Genomic DNA, 22,731 nt, shown 5'->3' with positions numbered 1-22,731 from the left:
TGCTTGTGTCTACCTATTAGGTAGGTCAGCTACGTCTCCTGCTCTTGGATAGGTGACCTTATGTAAGTGATGCCTTAGGAGGCTTCCAGGGTGCTTCCCTCTGTTCTCAATGCCCCAGGGGTAACCCCTATGTGGGCTACGTGTGTCCTTCTGTTGTGGCCTATTAGCTCTCCCTGTAGGTGCCCAGGGAGGCTGAGTTATGCTCCTGGCCAGCTGTTGTAATGCTCAGCTGCTTGTAGTTATTGTGGGCCTTTCAGTCTCTTTATCAGGTGTGGGGAGCCCCAGCACTGTTGGCTGCAAGTTCTAATACCACATTTGTGTTGCAGTATTTCTTTTAAGTGAGTAGGCCCCCAGCATGGCAGGTTGTTAGGCTCAGGGCCTTACAATTGCTGTAAGCCTCTAGCCTATTAGATCTCTTGTCAGCTCTCTGAGGATTGCAGCTGGGTGGGGCTGGCCTCAGGCACAGGAGCACCCAATTGTTTCAGGCTTTGGAAGGTGGGGCAAACCCCCATGTGGGTCTTTGAGAAGCACAAGTCTTCTGCAGCTGACAAGCCCTGCCGCCCACAGGTCCACACACACAGTCAACATAGTCCTGCCCCATATGTGCTCCCCTACCTCCCCAAGCGGACCCAGTCTCTCCACGGCAGGAGCCCCACACACTCCGCCACCACCCCACACTCTCCACCCGCTCCTTGTGCACACCCTGCCCCACTAAAGTCGGCTCAGTTGCCAGGCTGCAGAGAATCCAGTCACCAATCTATGCAGGCCCACACGTTGCCTGAGAGCTTGTTGTTGGGTGGGGCCAGTCTCTAGGGTGGGCTGCCTGCCCTGGCTGAGCTGGATTAAATCGGTGCTCTAGCGGGTGGGGTAGACCCTGGGCTAGCAGGCCTCAGGGAGAACTCCAATGGCGTCTGTCTCAGCACGCCCACACCAGGCCACAACAATGGCCGCCGCCAATGTCCCAGTCCCTGGAGAGGTCTCACCCCTCACCGAGATGCACTCAGGGCCTATCAGGTGAGTCTCTTTTCACCCCAGCACTGTGCACCTTTCTTTCTGGTGATTTTAGGATGCTTTCTGGAATGGGTGAGTTTGCGCGCGGGCCCTTTAAGAGCCAGTTTTAGTGTCTTTGTGAACCGGGTTTTCTGGGGGTGCTCCCCAGTGCTTTAGCAGCAGGCACAGCCAGATATTATGCCGCTGGTGTCGATTGTGCTGGGTCCACAATATGCCCACAGCGGGGGCGCTCCCGGCTCAGGGCCCCGCGCCTCCAGGGAGGGTGCGCACCTGTGAGCTGCTCCCGGCAGCCGTGAAGCTGGCGGCTTGTGAAGGCGGCGTTTTTCCTCTCCAGAAGGGAGTCTCTGCCTCTTCCACCTCAGTTAGGATTGTCCGTTGTTGCAGGAGTTCCTCTTATCCAGTTTTCAGTTCCGTCTCAGGGGTAATTTTTCCACGAGTAGTTGTAAATTGGCTGTGTCCACGGGAGGAGGCGAGTTCAGAGTCTGCCTACGCCGCCATCTTGACTTCTCTCTAATGCCCACCTATCTTAAAAGCTAACTGAATCACTTCACATTGGGCTTTTGCTCCATATAGATATATTTTAGAAATTACTGCTTGACCTAAATGTTAAGAATATGTACAAAACCTGTTCTATTTGTGTTTGGAATACATAATAATATTTTCTAACTATCTTGTTATGCTAACGTATGAATTATGTGTTCCCCTTGAGGATGTATCAATTTCACAGCAGATCTCAAGGGCCACACATGCCTGGAATATCTCACCAGCCTCTTCCACACAGGGATGTATTTCCTCTTTTTCCATATTCTCATAGCCCTTGTCATTTCCATCACCTTCCGGCATTTATTCTAACCCTTCCTTGTGGCTTTATTTGGCTATTATGAGGAAAAACACAGTATAAACTAACGGTTACAGGCATGGGCTTTAGAGACCTAGATTTGAATCCTAGCTCTCCTTTCTAGCTGTGTGACTTGGGACATGTCTTTTAATCAATCGGGCATCAGTACGTTCATTTATAAAATTACAATGACATCTGCCTTGCAGGGATGTTGCCAAGATTCTATAAGAACATGTATAAAGAGCTTGACACAGTGTTAGGATCACTATTATTAGTAGTGTTTTGATTACACCTTTGTCAAGAGCCAAATGGGCAACTTTCTGGCCCAGATCTTGTAGTGAGAAAGGATAAGCCATCAGCAGAAAACTCCCAGGACTAGAAGCTACGGAACATCTTTACATTGGTGACTGAGCATCTACTTATACTCCAAAGCATTGTACAAGTCATTGGGAATATAGAGGAGCACATGGAATAGTCTCCGCCTTCAAGGAGCTTACAGCCTTTTGGAGAAAAATTGCCATGTATAAAAAACAAACAGTAAATAAGTAGAAGAGAAGAGACAAATCTCCCTCAGAGAAGAATTTCTAATAATTTACGTAGCTACTCCGCCTTCAAGGAGGTTGAACGTAACTCCCTACTCCTTAGGTGCGGGCTGAACATAGTGACATCCTTCCAAAGAGGACATCATGGAAACAGGGAGCAAAAGAGTAACTTTACAGCAGAGAAACCCGACAACCACCACCTCAGCCAGGTGTCCAAGGTCACCATCAACAGTGATGAGTCATGTGAGAGTATGTACCCTTGATATGATGTGATGAGCATGTTCCTTCACCTCTGTGGTCCTCCTCCAAACCCATAACCCCAGTCTAACGATGAGAAAAACATCAGACAAATCCCAGCTGAGGGACGTTGAACAAAATACCTGACCAGGACTCTTCAAAACTGTCAAGGTCATCAAAATAAGGACAATCTGAGACAGTATCACAGCCAAGAAGAGTCTAAGAAGACATACTGACTAAATGTGATGTGGTATCCTGGATGAGATCCCAGAGCAGAAAGAGGACATTAGGAAATCTGAGGAACTCTGAATAAAGTATGGGCTTTAGTTCATAAAACTGTAGCAGTATTGGTTCATTAACTGTGACAACCGTACCGTTCTAATGTAAGATGCCAATAACAGGGGAAACTGGGTGTGGGTAAATGAGAACTCTGTACTATCTTATCGATTTTTCTGTAAACCTAAAACTGTTCTAAAATAAAAAGTTTTTAAAAATCAATACAATGTAGCAAATGACAAGACAGAATAGGATTGATTCATTCATTCAACAAATACTTCTTGAGGACCTACTATGTGCTAGACACTTCACTGGGGTCTGGGATACAGCAACCAGCAAACAGAGCAAGATCCTTGACCTTGAGGAGCTTACCTGGGATGTGCGCTGGGCCTCGTAGAACTAATTGATGTTCTCTGTCAGCTTTCTTCACTTAGGAGGGAAGGACCAGTGGCATACCAGTGGCAATGTGACTGCCATTACTTCTTGTTAAATAAGGCGCAAACATGACCCAGGCCATAGCTTACCAGTGAGAGGTAAATAGAAAGAGACCTTGCATAAAAAAGGATGGGTCCTGGGACGCTGGGAGCCAGCTGGCACAGACAGTGTTTCCTGAGGCCTTCCAAACCCCAGAAAACAGCACAGCTCTTGAAGCCTATATACACCCAGGGAGCATTCACCCAGTCATAGAATGTGGCCAGTAGAAGGTCCCTTCCAATTGCTTGGTCTAAGCCCCTTCGCTTTACAGGAAAGGAAATTGAGGCCCCGGAAAAGAAAGTGATTGCAGTGGTCATAGGGTTCTCTCTGAATCAATTTTTTAATTTTCAATCCTCAGAGGCTGTGGATATTTATTCTGTTGTTAGAAATCATCAAAACTGAAAGGCTAGACGTACATACTTGCTTAGTATTAGATGTGAGCAATGGAAAAGAATCAAGAAAACTAGACCTAGAATAAACATCAATGTGGGTTAAACAACTCACAGGTGACAGGAGCTTCCACACTGATGATGTTCTACAGCTAATTGCAGAAACTGATGGGACACTGCAGGACAAACGTACACGTGCTAAAGGGAACAAACTGGTTTTAAGGTCACTGCAACCGAAATAAAACCAAGTGACTATGTATTGCGTTAGCTAAAAACAGTTTGCAGGGGAGCTTAAACGATATGGGGGTGGGGCAGGACTGACATTCCTTTAAAAAATAAAACACCAACAACAAAAACATAAAAACTTCAGGGTAACGCCAGATTCATACTTAGGTAAAAACAGAACAGAGAGAGGACCTATAAACTAGGGGCTTATCTATGTAGGGGATGAGCCAAGTCCAATCAGACAACCATGCTGTTCTTGAGCAAGTCTGTTAGGGCTGTCCGCAGCATCCTGGAGCCTGAAGATGCCACGTAGGTGTCAGCTGTAGAGACAGCTCACTCCCTTAACAAAGCCAGTCCATTCTGCACAAAGTTAGAAATGAGACCAGACAGCACACTCAGGGAAAATCACTTTTGAAACTGACTTTTCAACCTTTCTGTTACGGATTGTTTTTAAACAACCATCAGGCCAGAAGATGCTTCCAGGTTTTATCAGGGGAACATAGTAGGCACATTTAAGGTGGAATCTTAATGAAAAGATAATGAAAGAAGAATGAAAAATTAGAATTATTAGCTTAACCTCTAACATTGAGTTCAGTGTTGGGCCCTATGGGCAGCACATCAGAATCACTTGGAGAGCTTTAAAAATTCGAATGCCCTGGCCCCAGCCAGTATCATTAGACTCTCTGCATAGGACTCTGGCTTTTTAGTACTTTTTAAAGCTCTTAGGAATCCATTGCTCTACAGCGAGTTAGTCTAAATTTTGCATATCAAATACTGTTAATTAAAGGTGGATAAACTAACCAGGAATTCTAGGAGTACAATACCCTGGAATGTCACTCAATTCAATACAAAACCACTATTTTAACAAGTAGTCTTTTTAAGTCAGATGTACTCAGATTTCTTTGACTTTCCCTCTCTTCTTCAGGTATTTCCATAGCAGAAGCAATTGTCTCTTAAGTTCAGATATTTTCCCCTCAGTATACTTTGGTGAGCATGAGATACAAACTAAGAGAGAATGAGAAATCACATCCCCTCTCACCAACCCTCCTTGGTCGGCCTTTCAAAATAGAAAAATAAATCAAGACCAACTTCTCTTAAATGTTTCAAAACAAAATAATTAAAATGTATCTTTGGGTAAACAACCATGAAACTCAATGAGGTATTTCCTTTATTTTTTAATAGTCGCAGACTCGGGGTCAGTCATGGAAACAGCTGCATAGTTTTGACTCTGCCAAACGGCTCAGTGAAATGACATCACTGGAGGGCTGCCCTGCGGGAGTTCTGAACAGCACACCCCCCTTCCGCCAACTGGGCACCTGCCTGCTGAGCTGTGGAGTGGTAGCTTTTTTCCAGGAGGTGAACGCTCCCTAATTATATAGCATCGTGACAATTTGCCCAGCCTAATTGGAGGAGGTTATCCAACCCTGATTGAGGACACTCAATAAACAAGAATAAAAAAGACAGCTTTAATCGTCCCGAAGGCTTGAAAGTTCTCCCAAGGAAAACATCAGGGGCAGTGGCTACATTACTGGTTTTCTAAGAAAAGAGCAACTCTCTACCACGGAAGGGATTAAATCTTTAAAGCAGACATGAAAATAAGAATTAAAAACCTTCCAGCCCACAAATGTTATTTAATTAGTCTTTCTCTCCAGAAGAGAAATGTATGGGAACACAATTCAGCAATAAAAAGGAAGTACCCACACATGCTACAATATGCATAAACCTCAAAAACATTAAGCTTAGTAACAGAAGCCATATATTGTATCATTTCATTTATATGAAATGTCAATAAAAGGCAAATCTATACAGACAGGAAGCAGATTAGTGTTACCTAGGGCTCAGGGTGGGAATGGGGATTGACTGCCAACAGCTGGAAGGGATTCTTTTGGGGGTGATGGAAATGTTCTAAAATTGGATTGTAGTGATGATTGTACAACTCTGTAAACTCCCTAAAAATTACGGAATGGTACACTTAAAAAGCATGGATTTTATGGCACACAAATTATTGGTTATTCTTTGGACCTAAATAAAATCTTATTCTTTGGACTAAAGAAAACTTTGAAAAAACGATCTAGTGCCACTTCTGGGTTTGGGGGTGCTTCCTCAGCTGCCGTGCAGATCATTTGTCCGTCACTTACACTCCCTGTGAATTCTGCTCTTTCTCCCATTTCCATCTGTAAAAAGTTACCAGGATGAGAAACGGAGGAGAGGGAGACCACATTACCAAATCTGAGATTCTGTGCAATCACAACGGACACCAGGTCTGGGAATCTGGAAAGGCAATCAAGCATAAATCTCTCCTATCTAGAAAAAAAGAAAAGGAAAGTGTGATGAGGGGCCCGGGCCGCATCACCAGCGTAGCCCTCCCCATCACAGTGAAGGGAGCGGGCTGGGGAAGATCCGACTCCAGCAGAAACCGAGTGGGAAGGCTGGATCCCAAGGTCCAAAGAAGAACCAATCAATTCACAGGGTTTCCAACAAACCCAGGGCATGCGGTTATCAAACCCAGGCTGGCTTTACTTTACAGGTGGTGACCCTATTCCAACAGGAGCACGGAGACGGGAAGTTCTGTTCCGAGGCCGCGTGGAGCCGGTATCTCTCCGGAGCCCACGGCCGCGCCCTCGGCCCCTCGGCGGGGGCAGAGGCCGGCGCACGCCGGCGGGCCCGCCCGTCTCTCGCAGCCCGGGAGCGGGGCAGCCTCCCCGCCCGGCGCCCCGGGCTCGCTCTCGCCCGGCGCGTCCGCAGGCGCGGTCCCGCCGCCCACGCTCGTCCCGACGCCCCCGACGCCGGGTCCCGGGGGGCTCGGGGACTCTGACCCGGCCCGCGCCCCCCCGGGGACGGGCGCGGCGTCCAGGTGTCGGAGCCCCGCGCCGCAGGGGGAGGCGCCTCGGCGCGGGCTCACCCCGGGGGGTCGGGGGAGCCGGACGTCGCCGCGCGGCCCCGGCCCCGGCTCCAGCCCCCGCCCCGCGGCCCCGCCAGTGCTCATGCGCGGGCCCGGCCTTTATAGCGGCGCGAGCCGCGCTCCCCGCACTCGGGCGCAGCCGGGCGGGTCCCACTCAGGTGCGGAGCCCGGGTCCGGCGCGGGCGTGCGGGTCCCTGACGCCTGCTGTCCGTGTCTCTCCTTTGTCGCTCCCAGCCTGCCTGTCTGTCTTCGTAGTGCACGCTCCACCCGGGTCCCGGGTTGCACATCGACTCTGGGTTTGGCTCGATTTGCAGCCCGAGCGTCCCCTGCAGGTCGAGAGGGGCGCCAGCCCCGGGGCGGCGGCCTCTTCGGTCTCCTCCCCCACTTCGGTGGTCCTGGGTTCCCGAGGAGTGCGGGGTCTCAGGAGCGGGCGGGCGCGGGGTGCTGGGGACGTGGGGGCCCCCGTTCCCCGGAGCCTCCCTCGCATTCTCCCTCTCTCCCAGGTCCGAGCATCCCCCGACTACCATGTCTGCAGCCTGGATCCCTGTTCTCTGCCTCGGTGGGTACGCGCCCCTCCCCGCCCCCTTCCCTGGCGCCGAGCCGGGGGGAGCTGGAGCCAGCCCTCGCGCTGTCCTCTCTCCGCAGGTGTCTGTCTGCTGCTGCCGGAGCCCGCGGGCAGCGAGGGAGCCGGTGAGTTGCGGGTTCCCGGCCCGGGAAGCAGGGCTCGGTCCAGGCGGTGGGAGGGGCGGAGGGCCAGCAGGTAGGAGCGCGCTCAGACCGAGCCGCTGGACCTCGGCCCGGGGCCCGGGGCCCGGAGCCGGAGGGCGCGGAGGTTGGGGCGGCTGCCTGGAGCACCCCCCTTCATACCTACAGCCCACGTCTGCTCCGGCTTACCCACTTCTCCTACGCGAGGGGGGTCCTGGGGTCCCATGGGGACATTCTTCCAACGGCGTGGAGAAGGAAGCCTCCCCCCATCCACACCCACATCCCCCGCCCGAGCTCCCCGGCAGGCCGAGCAGGGGCAGCGGAAGGTGGAGGCAGGTGTATTCGTTGAGTCCCACCGAGGGGCACACTAGTCCCGGGTGTTCCCTGCGTTTGAGCTCGAGGAGAAGCCCCCCAGATGGGACTTCAGGCTATCAGAGCTGACGGAGAGACAGAGAGACAGGCTGATGTCGTGGTCCCACCTTGTGTGACCCCTTGGCTGTGTTTCTAGGAGTGACCCCTATAAAAAGCAGCATTTGTGGGCCCATTTCATATTCGATAGAGTCTAAAAAGAGTTTGTTCCACATGTAAAAGCCTGAGTATGGCTGTGTGGTTTGGTGTTTTTTCTGCAATATAAAAGGCAAACTCTTTTCCAAAATCTATCCTTTGTTTTCCTTGAAAGGAGAAATGAGGGTAAGTATTGCACCGGGCTGTGTTCAGCCCTCCCCCACCCCCCAACACACACACACACACGCACTAAAGTCTGTTAGCAGCTAAAAGCAGAGCCTCTGATGCCACCGCAAATGGGAGGAAGAATTAAGGCTGTTTGATAATAGGGATGAGGCCCATAGGTATGAGGCTACTGTTTTTGGTAAGGATTTTAACTTCCTCAGCAATCGGAGCTAAGGAATCCGCGTGGTACCTGGCATCCTGCCTTCCCTTCCGTGGAGGTGTACAGTCCAGGGTACAGCTCACACAGAGAGCTCCTGGAGGAGGGTCCTTGTCAGAGGCAGGCTGCTCAACTGGGCAGTATTACTCTGTCTTGGGGAAAAGTTTATTATTGTTATTATTAACCTCTGTTTCAGAAAGGTTTAGATAACCACAATTTTCTGTATTTGGAAAGTAGTGTTTAATAACATTATTCTTGGTTTAATATTCACAGTAAATTGACGAATTGACATGTTTTATGTTATCTTGTTACGCGTTACCAAGGGCTTGTCTCTACCTAACATCTTTTGTAGTGAAATCTTTGATTCTTTAGTAGTGGGATTGACTGTGTAAAACTTGAGTGTTAACAGTGCTTTCTAAAAATGCATTCACTGCCTGATATATCTCTCTGGATATATCTGGAGCAGAAATAATCAGATAAAAATGCTCCATTCTGAAGGGACTAGCCTCCCTGTTTCCTGTCCTGCAGGAGTTGCTGAACGGTCCTTGAGTTGTGTGACCTTGAGCAAATTAACCCCATGGCTTTAATTTCTTCAACTATAAAATGAGTGATTGAGCTAAATGACATTCTGTGAAGTGAAGCATCTTTTTACTGGTTTGCTTACATTAAGATATAATTTTAAGGCACTGCCTTTGGAGGAAAACTGGTGTAAATGGTCCTCTGAAGCAAAAGATGACTTAGAGTGGTTTGTGCATGTGTCTATGAAAATGTTCCTCACAGGCTCAACCCAGATTTAATATCTTCTCCTCAGGCAACTATGTACACAGTTGTCATCAGAATTGAGGTTTTTATATTTCTAGAATGAATTAATAAATGGCCAATGACTAATGTTATTTTCTAGTCTGATATAGTTCCAATTATGTATTTCCAAACTTATCAGTTTGAGAACTGAGAAAATTCTCCCAACTAGACTTTATAGTGGCTGAAGGTTAGATTAAATTGGAAACGTGATTTTTGGCTTGCTAAAATCTAGAATGGTGTGGAATGGTACATAAGTCAATATTCTTAACAAGGAGTGTAGAAATTAGAGAAGTAAAGCTTCAATCTCATCCTAGCTCCCCCTCTCCCTACCCTTCTAAAAGTCCTAAGAACGGTTATTACATTCCCTCCTTTCTCCTCAGTTCCCATCACCATCACGTGCTTTACCAGAGGCCTGGACATCAGGAGAGAGAAAGCAGACGTCCTCTGCCCAGGGGACTGCCCTCTTCAGGAATTCTCCGTGTTTGGGAACATCGTGTATGCTTCTGTATCGAGCATATGTGGCGCCGCCATCCACAGGTAAGCCCAGACATGCCAAGGGGAGAGAAACGCAAGTGCCTTGATTTCCTTTCCCTCTTTAGCTGTCTGGACCCTGCACACACATACCATTTCTTTGTTTTGGTGCCAATTTTGACCTTAGAAGATGCATACATTTTTAAGGCTTTCCTGGCTATCATTGAAACACCAGCTACACAAGGGAAGCTTTCTGACTAAAGGCAAATTGCATTATTTCTTGTTAGCTAGACTCCTGTGATTCTAAACCATTTCTAATCCTGTAAGATATTACTGAGTTTTTACTACGTGACAACTGTACAAGGTAGGTACAATTTGACTCCATTTTCAGATGAGGAAACTGAGCTGAGAGAGTTGTCAAGTATCCCTCCCGCAGTCACCGTTGTTAGCAGGTGCTGGAGCCAGGACTGAAAGCCGAGGTCTGCCTCCAGAGCCCACATGCATCACCACTCTGCTATCCTCCAAGAGAATCGCTATTATGATGCTTTTTTAAAAAATGAAGACCAAGGACGTGTAGTTAAATTATCTTAGAAAACTAAGAAAATTGGTGCTCTTAACTCTGAGTCTCTGAGCTATAGGGAACACGATACTACAAGTGTGTTCTTATCAACACTTAAGAAGTTTGACAGCACAAAACCATTTCCTCAGGCAGATTTTGTACCTGTGTAAGCAGGTTTTTAAAAAGGCTGGCAGCATCCTTAGATAGTTCCCTGCTGAACGATTTTCTTGATTAATCAGAGCAATAGATGCAACATGGCACTTTAAGTCAGTTGGATCCCCCTGGAAAAGTGTGGATAGAATCTCAGCTGTTATTCTGGTGTTGCAGGGGAGTAATCAGCAACTCAGGGGGACCTGTGCGAATCTATAGCCTCCCAGGTCGAGAAAACTATTCCTCAGTAGTTGCAAATGGCATCCAGTCTCAGACGCTTTCCAGATGGTCTGCTTCTTTCACAGTGACAAGTAGGTACAATTACATTGTTCTTACTTTTGTGTAAATACTATGCTCCCCCCCCCCAAAAAAAAAGTTTTCTGCTTTTCTCAGCCGAACCTCTTTGACTCTGATGGAAAAACCTGTGACCAAGACTGAAGGGGTCAACTGTGGATTAGAGTCAGGGGACCCGAAGAGTCAAGGACCTACTCCAGTCAAATGGGTGAATGGGGGAAGAATAATCTTGCTGCCGGAAGATGGCAATAGACACTTGAATTGTCTGCAGTCACAATGATCTGACATTTACCAAGCAACACTAAATCAAAACACTAGTGAATGAATGTGAATTCATTTTTGGTGATCCTTTTAAAATATGATATAATAGATAAGAATCCATTTTGGTTCTTTGAAACTAGCATGCAGCAATTACTCCTGCAATTGCCACTATTCTAATACATTTATCATCCTAAAGAACTCCAAATTAGATTCATTATGCTTTGATGGAAAATAAGGAAGAGGAAAACATAGTCTTCTCTGTATTTTAACAGAAGGCAAAAGTGGTACCCAGGAAGCCACAGGACAAGCAGTGTCCACAGCACATCCACCAACAGGTATGAAATATGGAACCTATCATCTCCTAGTTGCCTGGCACAGCATTTGGAAGTTATGAATGAATGTGTTGTTGATAGAAACTTTCCTTTTAAAAAAATCGATGTTAAACACAAAGCAAATATCTTAAGTGTACTGGTATATTACATAGGGAATTTTATATTTCAATTTTATTATTCAGATTCCTTATTCTTCTTCTGTTTTCAATTATAAACTCTGCTGCCAAATATTCTCTTGAAGTCCTACCATTTCTCCCTGATTTGATAAACCACACCTAGAAACGGGTCAAAGTAAAAGTACCATGAATTTCCCAGTTCCATTTGTCATGTGAATAAAAGGAATTAGTGTGTGTATATTTTAAGAAATAGCCAGGGATCTCCTTTTCTAAGACTGTGGCAACTTTAAAGTCAAAGAAATTAAGAACGTTAGAATCTAACTCTGAGTTTCCAATCTTGCCTCAACTGTGAGTTTGTGATAGCAAAGTCCTAGATTGGAGGCATATCAAATATGTAGGCCTACTTCAGTCCTGACTTGCTTCTTTGTTAGGGCATTACTTCCCACTCCAGAAAATCATGAGGAAATTAATTTTTTTTTAAAAAGTGTTTTCAAGAAGGACACTCCTTGTCATGAACTTTTCCCTATCTGGGCTTCTTGCTATGGAACTGTCTTCCTTTTGCCAATGCCAGGTGCTTCCTTTGCTTTAGGTAAACGACTAAAGAAAACACCCAATAAGAAAGCTGGCAATAAAGGTAAGAGTCCAGATATCCATTGAGAGAATAACATTCTCTCTTGTTCCCTCCCTCCTCTTGAAACTGCTAACGAAAAGACTTGTTTGGGTGTTCACAGACTGCAAAGCAGACATTGCATTTCTGATCGATGGCAGTTTTAATATTGGGCAGCGCCGATTTAATCTACAGAAGAATTTCGTTGGGAAGGTGGCTCTAATGTTGGGAATTGGAACAGAAGGACCACACGTGGGCCTAGTTCAAGCCAGGTACCAACTTTGTAAAAGTGGGAGGAGACTTGACTGATGTCTTGAATGACAACAAATGATCAATCATTTTAGTAGGTACATTTATTTCAGTTCACTATAAACATATTGAGTTGTGGACAGTCTGGATTTCCAAACTGTAAAGTCAGGATTTAAGCCTGCCTGAACAGACTAGGTAGGTCTAATTGCTTCCTTTTGGGAATAAAAAGATGTAGAGAATTATATGCTATTTGAGGACCAGAGGTAGACTAAAATGTCTTGTTGCTCATACCGATGACCTCTGCACATCTACTCTGCTCAATTCCTAAGTTCTCTCCACAGAAGGAAGAAGTAGTGACTCATCCATTCCTCCTGCCTGTACTGTTCTTCTTCTTTTTAGCTCTCTCCATATTCCTTTGATCGGAGACCTGAAGCTCGACCTTCTTATTGTATTCATTTGAGAATAATATTCACTGATGGCTTTTAGGATTATAATATGCTCACTACAGAAAGCTTGAAAAACATATAAAGCACAAAGAAAACAAATTTCCCAAATATACCTCCCAGAGATCATCATTGTAAAATGTTTTATTTCCTTTCAGTATTTTAAGAAAATATTTGATTGTACATACGTGTATTTCTTTTTCAAAAGCTCCGACTTAAATGCCATGTGTTTTCACCCCTTGGTATTTTGAGCATTTTACCATATCACAAATATTCTTCAAAAAATGTTTCATAATCTTCCCTTGCATGATTATTCTATTGCTTTTTCACCATTACGCATTGCACTGTGATGAACATTGTTATGTCATCCTTGTGCCATCTTTGATTAGTTCATTAGGCTACATTCCTAGAAGCGAGATTGGGTCAAAGGGTTCTGATGTCTTTAAGGCTTCTGATATAAACAGTTAAATTGCTTTCTAGAAAGTTCACCCAGTTTAAACTACCATCAGCAATGTGTAAAGGTGTCCCTACTACTATTACAAATATTAATTTATATTTCATTTGTTCTTATGTTATTTTTTACAATTGGTTCTTAATTTAGATAAAATTTTTTTGGTGTGAGAATTTAACTTTGTGGGTTTCTACATAATTTAATCATTTGTCCCACACCTTTAAAAAAAATGATCTTCTTATTCCAATGATCTGTGATATCAATTTTATATGCAAGTTTTGGCAAGTCTGTTTCTTTGATGCATATACTAATTCTTACATCTTTAATATAATGCTTTGATTATTGTAGCTTTATTGTACATTTTAACATCCCATAGGGCAAATTCCCTTCAGTACTTTTCTTCTTATATTTTTTCTTTGCTATTTTTACCCAATTCTTTTTCAAAGCTATACTACCTTATAGGTTCATACAAAAACTAGCTTCTCTATAAATTTCCTGGTTTATAGTTTTTCTATTTTAGGAAAAACATTAGAATAGAAAAACTGTATCAAGAGTTTATATTTCAGCAGAATAACAGAATATGTCATTAAGGATGCAAAAATAAGACTAAATCTCATAAATCATAATTTGATTAGTTGAAAAGTGACTATAAAAGTGAAAAGACTATCACCCTATGAAATCTGATTTTGTGACCCATCATTCCACCAGGTATACAGAAATTGTCCAATCATACCACCAGGTATGCAGAAATACAGTCAGTGCTATACTTGTCCCTCAAAAATCTTGACTTAATGGCAATTGATAATGCTAAGATCTTAAAATTTTGTACTTATGAAATATTGACATATCTAAAAACAAGAAATTGTGCTTTAACTGTTTTTACTCAACATGGTCTCTAATGAACACAGAGTAGTTATAAGAGTGAGCTGAAATTCTTTTACTACTAAATGTGGAAAATCCCAAATCTCTTACAAGATACATAATTTTAAGATTGGCAAGTGTCAATATCATTATAAGAAAAATTCAATATTGCAATACTTTATAATTCGTTTCCTTATAACTTTTCTCATTTTTAAAATGTTGGCCTTAGTGTCATTGAAATTGCCTCTTCACAGACCTGGGTTAATAGACCCAGAATGTTCAGTGCTTCCAGACTCCCCTCTGGAGCAGACCTCGCCTCACACCCAGCCACCTTCCACCTTTCCAGTGCCCAACTCTGCAGACTTCCCATAAGCCCAGTGCCCTGAGCCAAGCCTGGTTTCAGGTGCTTCATATAGTTTAGGCATGGACTTTGGCGCCAGATAAACCTGAATTTACAATGTGACTATGTTTCGTTGGGCAAATTACCTGAATGCTCTGAGCCTTTTCCTTCATTTATATAATAATTTCTACCTTGTACAGTTATGATGAAATGAAATTATACATGTAATGTGTATTTAGCATATTACCCACAATATAACAAATGTTCAAGGTAGCAATTGTTTTTGTTACATTTCTGAAAGATCCCTAAAAATTCAAGTAAGGATGCAAGGCCTCAGTTGACTGTATACTGTGGGAATGAGAAAGAAACTTGGGCATTGTCCAATTTAAAGACTTTTTTTTTAAGGTATATAATGTTGCTTATTTGTTTTTACCTTTCCAATTCTCCCTGGATAACATTTTTTCATTTTTCCACTTAGTGAACATCCCAAAATAGAATTTTACTTGAAAAACTTTACATCAGCCAAAGATGTTTTGTTTGCCATAAAGGAAGTAGGTTTCAGAGGGGGTAACTCCAATACAGGTAAGTAGACTCTGGCACCTGGCAGGTAACACAGGAGAGGGTTATGAATGACCAGACATGTAAAACAGCATTATGCTATTTTTATAGAAGATGTGACACACTTCCTCCAGGCACTGAAATCTTAGCTAGGTCTGCACTTGATTATCTGAGATATTCAATTTATAATGGAAAATATACCAAAGGGTTAATTGGTATTGCTTATTTTTTAAAAATATAAATCATTGTGATTTATAATCCTTACTTTGGACAGGGCAGATATCACTTTAGAGAAGTACCTGTTTAGAATGTTAAAAAGAAGCGAAGATCAACAGACTTATCTAATGAATGCAGATGTAGCAGAAAGAACTAGAGTAGCACTGTGGACCCTCTGAAGGGAGACTTCTTGCTCTGAGTCCTTAAAGGAACTCATCAGTCACTAAAGGGCTAGATAGAGAGCAAAGTACAGGAGTAGGAGTCAGTTTTGTGTTTCTCACTGGTGATTGATGTAGGAAAAAAGGTGTGAGGCTTCTGAGAGGTGATGGGGGAAGCAGTGTGGGTGGTGATGACAAAAACTAGGCCTGATGGATAATTCAACTTTCCTATCTGATCCATCTACTATAGAACTGAGTTCTTAAAGTTGGTGGCATCAAATTGGTACAGGGAAATAGAAATGTCATTTGAGAAGTTGTGCTGTTCCATTTTGCTTCTTTTCCAAACCTAGGAAAAGCCTTGAAGCACACTGCCCAGAAATTCTTCACAGCAGAGACTGGAGTGAGAAGAGGGATCCCCAAAGTGGTGGTGGTATTTATTGATGGCTGGCCTTCTGATGATATTGAGGAAGCAGGCATTGTGGCCAGAGAGTTTGGTGTCAATGTATTCATAGTTTCTGTGGCTAAGCCTATCCCTGAAGAACTGGGGATGGTTCAGGATGTTGCATTTGTTGACAAGGTAAGGAGGTGAAGGGTGTCTTCTGTTATGGTAGTGATTCAATCTTGGACCTCGAGGTGTGGTGCCGACTGTCCCATACCTGGATTAACTTTGAACATTCAAGATTTAATGTTTTCATAGTTTTTAAGAAACAACTTTTGATCCCTTTGGATATCTTTTATGTGTCTCCTCCATTAGGCTGTCTGTCGGAATAATGGCTTCTTCTCTTACCACATGCCCAACTGGTTTGGCACCACAAAATATGTAAAGCCTCTGGTCCAGAAGCTCTGCGCTCACGAGCAAATGATGTGCAGCAAGACCTGTTATAACTCAGTGAACATTGCCTTTCTAATTGATGGCTCCAGCAGTGTTGGGGACAGTAATTTCCGCCTCATGCTTGAATTTGTTTCCAACATAGCCAAGACTTTTGAAATCTCAGACATTGGTGCCAAGATAGCTGCTGTACAGTTCACCTATGATCAGCGCACAGAATTCAGTTTCACTGACTATAGCACCAAAGAAAATGTCCTAGCCGTTATCAGAAACATCCGCTATATGAGTGGTGGAACAGCTACTGGTGATGCCATTTCCTTTACTGTTAGAAATGTGTTTGGTCCCATGAGGGACAGCCCCAACAAGAACTTCCTGGTAATTGTCACAGATGGGCAGTCCTATGATGATGTTCGAGGCCCTGCTGCTGCTGCGCATGATGCAGGTAAGGTCCTCGTCCTTTGACTGGGAAGGAACTGAAGAGGGGTTCAGTGAATTTTAGGAGTAAATATAAACTTACGCATTTATTTTATTGAACAAACACCTACAGTGTGGCAGTCGTTGTTCTTAAGAGCTTTACCCAATATAACTGATTTAATTGTCAAAGCAGCCCTACTAATCTCATTCTACAAATAAGAAACTTCCTCAAAATCACACAGCTAGTAAGTGGTGAGGCCAATATTCAAACCCAAGCAGTCTGGCTGAGTCCACACTCCTAACCACTGTATTGTTGTAATTGCCATGAGAACCATGTCATATGTCAAAGAAATATGTTAGAGGTGCTCACATTTGGCTCAAACTTGGAATATATTCCTCCCCAAATCACAGTTTATAACAACTTACTATGACTCTATTTGATAATTTATCATAACTCTTTTTTAGTAGTTTTCAGTCTGGCATGAGTTTTCTAGATGATAAGGTTACCCATAAAGACTTGAATCCCATTCCATCTAAACTTCCTTTCTGGTGTCTTTTTCTTGAGATAATGAACACACATGAAAAGGTTTTCTTTCTCCCTTATCCCCCCTTTTTTTTTTTTGTGAGGAGGACTAGCTCTGAACTAACATCTGATGCCAATCCTCCTTTTTTTTTTTTTCCTGAGGAAGAGTGGCCCTGAGCTAACATCCATGCCCATCTTCTTCTACTTTATATGGGACACCACCACAGCATGGCTTACCAAGCGGTGCGTCCGTCCGCGCCGAGGATCCGAACCTGTGAACCCCGGGCCGCTTAAGTGGAGTGTGTGCACTTAACCTCTTGCACCACGGGGCCGGCCACCACCCTTATCCCAACCTTAATATTACTTTTGACAAAGGCCACTAGTTCCTGAGGACATTAGCATAATGCGTTGCTGAGATCAAATAGGCCAACGTAAAGCTGAGGTTCCCTTTCCTGGGATAAAAACTGAGTGACTGGAGTCTGATAATATTTAAACAAACAAAAATGCTAACTTGGGGAGGGGGGAATTAGCAGCCTTGCATTTTTCTACACTCTTCTGTACTTTTCTCTATTTAATTCCTAATGATTTAACCTTTTTCCTTTTGTACATTTATTAGCACCTCTGCTAATGCGTTTATGTACTTTTATAGATTTTTTTTATTACATAGTAATTATAAATTAATAAAACTACTTTTTATTAAGTAGTACAGACAACTGATACATGCAATTCAAGCTACTATACATTGGCTTATTTTGATACACCTGGCTTATTTTATACATCAGCTACTAATCTACGTTGAAGACCTGTTGGCTATCATACTCCTTAAAAACACAGCTTACTGAACTAATTTATGGTTAACAGGATTGGATTCAGGCTAAATAAAGTGAACCAGATTAATTCAAATATATTTTCCCTGTGTGATTAATTGAACTTCCCCAGGAGGTTGGGCCACACTATTTTCATGAAAGTTATCCTTTCGTGATAGTAAAATGAAAGTTAACAAAAGCCAAGAAATAGGGTAGGCTTTCAGGGCTACGTCACAATTCTTTTTTTTTAACTGTATTTTATATACTGGGCCTCTGAGCTAAATAATCTGAGCTTGAATGCAGAACGAAAAGTGAGAAAAATTTAAGGGAAGGAAAATTTACTTTTTCTCTTTTGCCAGGGAGAGAGGAGGATTGGCTGATGGTGATAAATCAGCAATTGTTTCAATTAGCTTTTACATCATAAACCTACTTATTTACAAATAAACCTGTTTATATCTTAAGTATCCACAACTCTGAGCACTGTATACCACTAGAAGCCTTGAATAGGAGGGGACTATTTCAGAAACTCTCAAAACGTTATGGGGAATTTCACCCAGAAGATAGATGGTAGTCTTCACTAAGAATCTGCTAAACCACAACTTCTACAATTGGGAATGAGGTGAATCAAACTGACGTAATATCACCCTAACCAAAATGTACAGTTGGAGTGAAAATCTTCTAGCAGCTCAAGGGATTGCAGACAGAATGCCTCATGTAACTGGAAGAAATCCCACCTTCATAGATATTTCTCTTTGGCTGTTTTTATCACCAGAAGATTTCTGCTTTGGGATTAAAGACTGACAATTTCTGACTATTGGTGTGCCACTGTAACATATAAAGATTGAAATGGAAGAAACAGTTACATTATTCACAGAGGACTAGTCACCATTCCTCCAGACAATGCAGCCTTAGAAAACTTCCACCATTTACATTGTCCTGGCTGTGACTCCAGTATAATGACTAATCAAAGTAATGACAGCAGGCAGTCCTTTCTCATGCCAGTCTCAGAGGGCATGTTTTTACCATCTCACTAAGTATGTTTGCTGTAGGATTTTGATATATATATTTTTAGATTTTTTGTCAGATTAAAGTTTCCTTCTATTTCTAGCTTACTATGTTCTATCATGATGGATATTGAACCTTATCAAACTTTTTTACTATGTAAGATCATATGATTTATCTGTTAATGTGGTAAATTACACTGATGGCAAAGCTTCTGGTTTACACCAAACTGCTTAGCCATTCTCATCATGACTATTAAAACCTACCTAACAATTTGGTACAGGGGATTTAGTTCTTCAGACATTACCAGGCAGTTTTCTCAACTGTGTACTAATGTATGAGAAAGGTACACACGTTAATTTTATATATATGAGATGCAACTTCGCTTTAATTCACGTAATGTTTCCATTGTAGGTATCACCATCTTCTCTGTTGGTGTGGCTTGGGCACCTCTGGATGACCTGAAAGATATGGCCTCTAAACCAAAGGAGTCGCATGCTTTCTTCACAAGAGAGTTCACAGGATTAGAACCAATTGTTTCCGACGTCATCAGAGGAATTTGTAGAGATTTCTTAGAATCCCAGCAATAATGGTCAGTCATGTTTTGACAACTGAAAGACAAAGTGCAATGGGATATAATGTATAAGTTATATTCTCATAATACTGAAATACTATATAACATACTAGGATCAGATACACAACTGTTATATTCAAGATGGCAACTGTTTTAAGCAAATAAGCATTCATTTAAAGCTACTACCTTCTAATTACGACTTAGACTTAATTGTTCCAAACACTCTGCTGAGGCTTCATAATCATGACCCTTAGATACTCAGGAAAGAGGAAATATCATGGATTAAAATCTTACAAGTTCTGTTCTAACATGAGTATTAAATGTATAGACATGCAAATTCCATAGCTCAATAAAAGAATCTGATACTTAGACCAAAAAGCAACATTCCTTCTCTAATCATTCTGTATTAAATATATAAGGAAAACAAAAGAGAAACTTAAATAGAAAACAGCTCTTTGTTCAAATATAATTTTTGTGTGTGAGGAAGATTGGCCCTGGGCTAACATCCGTGCCCATCTTCCTCCACTTTATATGGGACGCCGCCACAGCATGGCCTGACAAGCAGTGCGTTGGTCCACGCCAACGCAGGATTAAGATCCTGATCTTAATCCATGAACCTCGGCCACCAAAGCAGGAGCGTGTGCACTTAACTGCTATGCCACCGGGCCAGCCCCAAAATATAAATATTTTGACCCAAGTAGATGTCTTAAAACCAACAATAGTTATTAATAATTATAGAAGAAATGGAATGGAATTAGGTATCAAGCTTCTTTTGTAGTATATTTTCGTAATAACTTATAAGTGAAATATCACACTGAATAAGACAGCAGGATTGCTTGGTATTTTTCTATATCAATTTTGTGTGTGTTGGGCCGGCCCCATGGCTTAGCGGTTAAGTGCGTGCGCTCCGCTGCTGGGGGCCCGGGTTTGGATCCCGGGCGCGCACCGATGCACCGCTTCTCCGGCCATGCTGAGGCTGCGTCCCACATACAGCAACTAGAAGGATGTGCAGCTATGACATACAACTATCTACTGGGGCTTTGCGGGAAAAAAAATAAAATAATTTTATATGTGTATAGATACATTTGGCTTGTACTCTAAAGCAGTCATCCATGTACTGAAAAAAGTGTTGTTGGTAAATTTTTACTTACCACTTATAAACATTTAGCTTTAAAGAAAAGACATTGCAAATAGCAGAACTTCAGAAAAAAATATTGTAGTTTGACTCTTTAAGCAATAAAACTGCTAGTGACTATTATTCTAAGCTGCCTTACTTTTATTATTCCAAGTGTCTCGCCCTAGGACATGGCAGAAATTCTACATTCACTAATTCATGTGAAAAGACCAATCTGAATTTTTCTTAAAATCATGCAATAAGACCAATCTGAATTTTTTTCTTAAAATCATGCAATAAGACTAAGTATGTTCATTTTCTCTTTCATTCAATTATTTGAGTGTCTACTGTTCTAGGCATTACAGCCACTACCAGGTTAAACAGTATAAGATGTTTTGGTTTACATGGTTCAACAAAAATATTTTGTAATTAACATTATTTTTACTTACGCTTGTGAAGTTGGTTCCTAAGAAAAGCGATCAGAACTCCCTTAATGTAATTATCATTACCTCACCAAGAACTCTCCCCTCAGAGGTGTTCTGTCATCCCTTCCTGCCTATCTTCTCTAAAGACAGCACCTGTCCTCCCGCATCCACTTGCCACCCTGTCTCTCTTTACATATACACTGATCCTATCTGAAATGGTCTACAACCAGCTGGCCTGAAAAAGGTGTTAACTGGTTGGAATAATATAGATACTCCAGTAAATCTTCTGGGTGTAAAAATTTTGCAGCTTGTGTAAAGGGAATGAAAGGATTATGTATCGGAGAGGAAGAACTGAAATTGCCTTTGACACTACATAAAAATTTGATAAAGTGGAGTTATGGGAAGACAATAAACCACTCCCCCTTTATTAAAAGCTTGCAAATATAATCAATTCATGTAACAAGAATTTTCATAAACAACAAAAATGAGTTTAACACCATGATTTCTCCCCAGTAAACAGACCACAAATTCTGTCGAGAGCACCACTCTAAAAAATTAAACTTAGGGGCAAGTCTGGTAGCGTAGCAGTAAAGTTCATGCATTCTGCTTCACTGGCCTGGGGTTTGCCAGTTCAGATCCTGGGCACAGACCTACTCAACCGCTCATCAAGCCATGCTGAGGTGGTGTCCCATATAGAAGAGCTACAACTCTACAACTGTGATACACAACTATGTACTGGGGCTTTGGGGAGAAAAAAGAAAAAGAGGAAGATTGGCAACAGATGTTAGTGCAGGGCCTATCTTCCTCAAAAAAAAAAAAAAATTTATCTTAAATGAAAACCAAGCCTCTAGTCTTTAGCCCTTTTAAAAATGCTTTTTCTCTAACTTCATAAAGAACAAAGTTTTGAGGCACCTGAAGTAATCAGGGAAGCTACTTTGACTTAAAGATCAGCAAGAGAGCAGAAATGAGCACTTTATTAAGTTACTATCAATTATTTTTTATAAGTAAACATAATAAAGGGTTAACAAATGAAAAGTAGAGAGTAAAGAGAATTTTCAAAATGATATATTATAATCCATTTTAGCAGGCACCTCTAAATTTCAAATATGCTAGCCCATTTACAACTTAACACGTTAAATGAGATGTTAGTCTTCAGTGGATAACTTAAAAAATCTGAAATATGAGAAAAGTACATATTAAAGTTGGTATATAAAAAATTCTTAAACTTTTATAAAGCACCACAGAATAGTCAAAGAATCTTTGTAATTTCCCATAAGTCACAAATGGAAGCACATAAATAAAATGAAAATAAGACATTCTTTCTGCATCCATTTAGTCTCTTCCAAATATTTAATATTGTAGAGAAAAATACAACCAAAGTAGATAAGAGAAAAATAAACATATATACTAATTTTTATTCATTTCAGTTTTAATACATTCCAAAAGAGGTGAATGTTTATGCATTGCAATAATGGTAATCACATTTCAGTTAAACACTAAATGCATTGGTTTGGAATAGCTGCCAGAAACAACACTAGCTTTGGAAAAGCTTGTTAAATTATTTCAACAAAAAAAAAAAAAAAAAAAAAGAGGAGGAGGAGAAAAGTGCCCTTTTAATTTATTAAGTTGAATCTTCAGTTCAAAAAGGCAAAAAACTAGTATTTTAAGAAAATTTCTGAAAACTCTGTTTCA

At 42.2% G+C, this 22,731-nt stretch overlaps 1 protein-coding gene across 3 annotated transcripts; it reads left to right on the top strand.

Annotated features, from left to right (window-relative positions):
- The first annotated feature begins 811 nt into the window (after window positions 1-811).
- COCH (cochlin) lies at window positions 812-20,912 on the top strand. 3 transcript variants are annotated; one of them, XM_058540794.1, is made up of 12 exons: window positions 812-1,014; window positions 7,398-7,453; window positions 7,540-7,584; window positions 9,667-9,823; window positions 10,644-10,777; window positions 11,294-11,356; window positions 12,059-12,103; window positions 12,201-12,348; window positions 14,899-15,002; window positions 15,703-15,929; window positions 16,107-16,623; window positions 19,341-20,912. In XM_058540794.1, the coding sequence occupies exons 1-12, from the start codon at window positions 905-907 to the stop codon at window positions 19,514-19,516; spliced, it is 1,782 nt and encodes a 593-aa protein (XP_058396777.1). In that variant the 5' UTR covers window positions 812-904; the 3' UTR covers window positions 19,517-20,912. The 3 variants fall into 3 exon arrangements, with proteins under 3 accessions (XP_058396777.1, XP_058396779.1, XP_058396776.1); XM_058540796.1 differs by lacking the exon at window positions 812-1,014 and adding an exon at window positions 7,102-7,226; XM_058540793.1 differs by lacking the exons at window positions 812-1,014; window positions 19,341-20,912 and adding an exon at window positions 17,285-17,320.
- Window positions 20,913-22,731: the final 1,819 nt, after the last annotated feature.

This window comes from Diceros bicornis, chromosome 5, assembly GCF_020826845.1.
Source record: "Diceros bicornis minor isolate mBicDic1 chromosome 5, mDicBic1.mat.cur, whole genome shotgun sequence".
In the NCBI taxonomy this organism is placed as follows: domain Eukaryota; kingdom Metazoa; phylum Chordata; class Mammalia; order Perissodactyla; family Rhinocerotidae; genus Diceros; species Diceros bicornis.
Note: the sequence above shows the minus strand (reverse complement) of the source record. Positions and strands in the feature narration are given on the sequence as shown.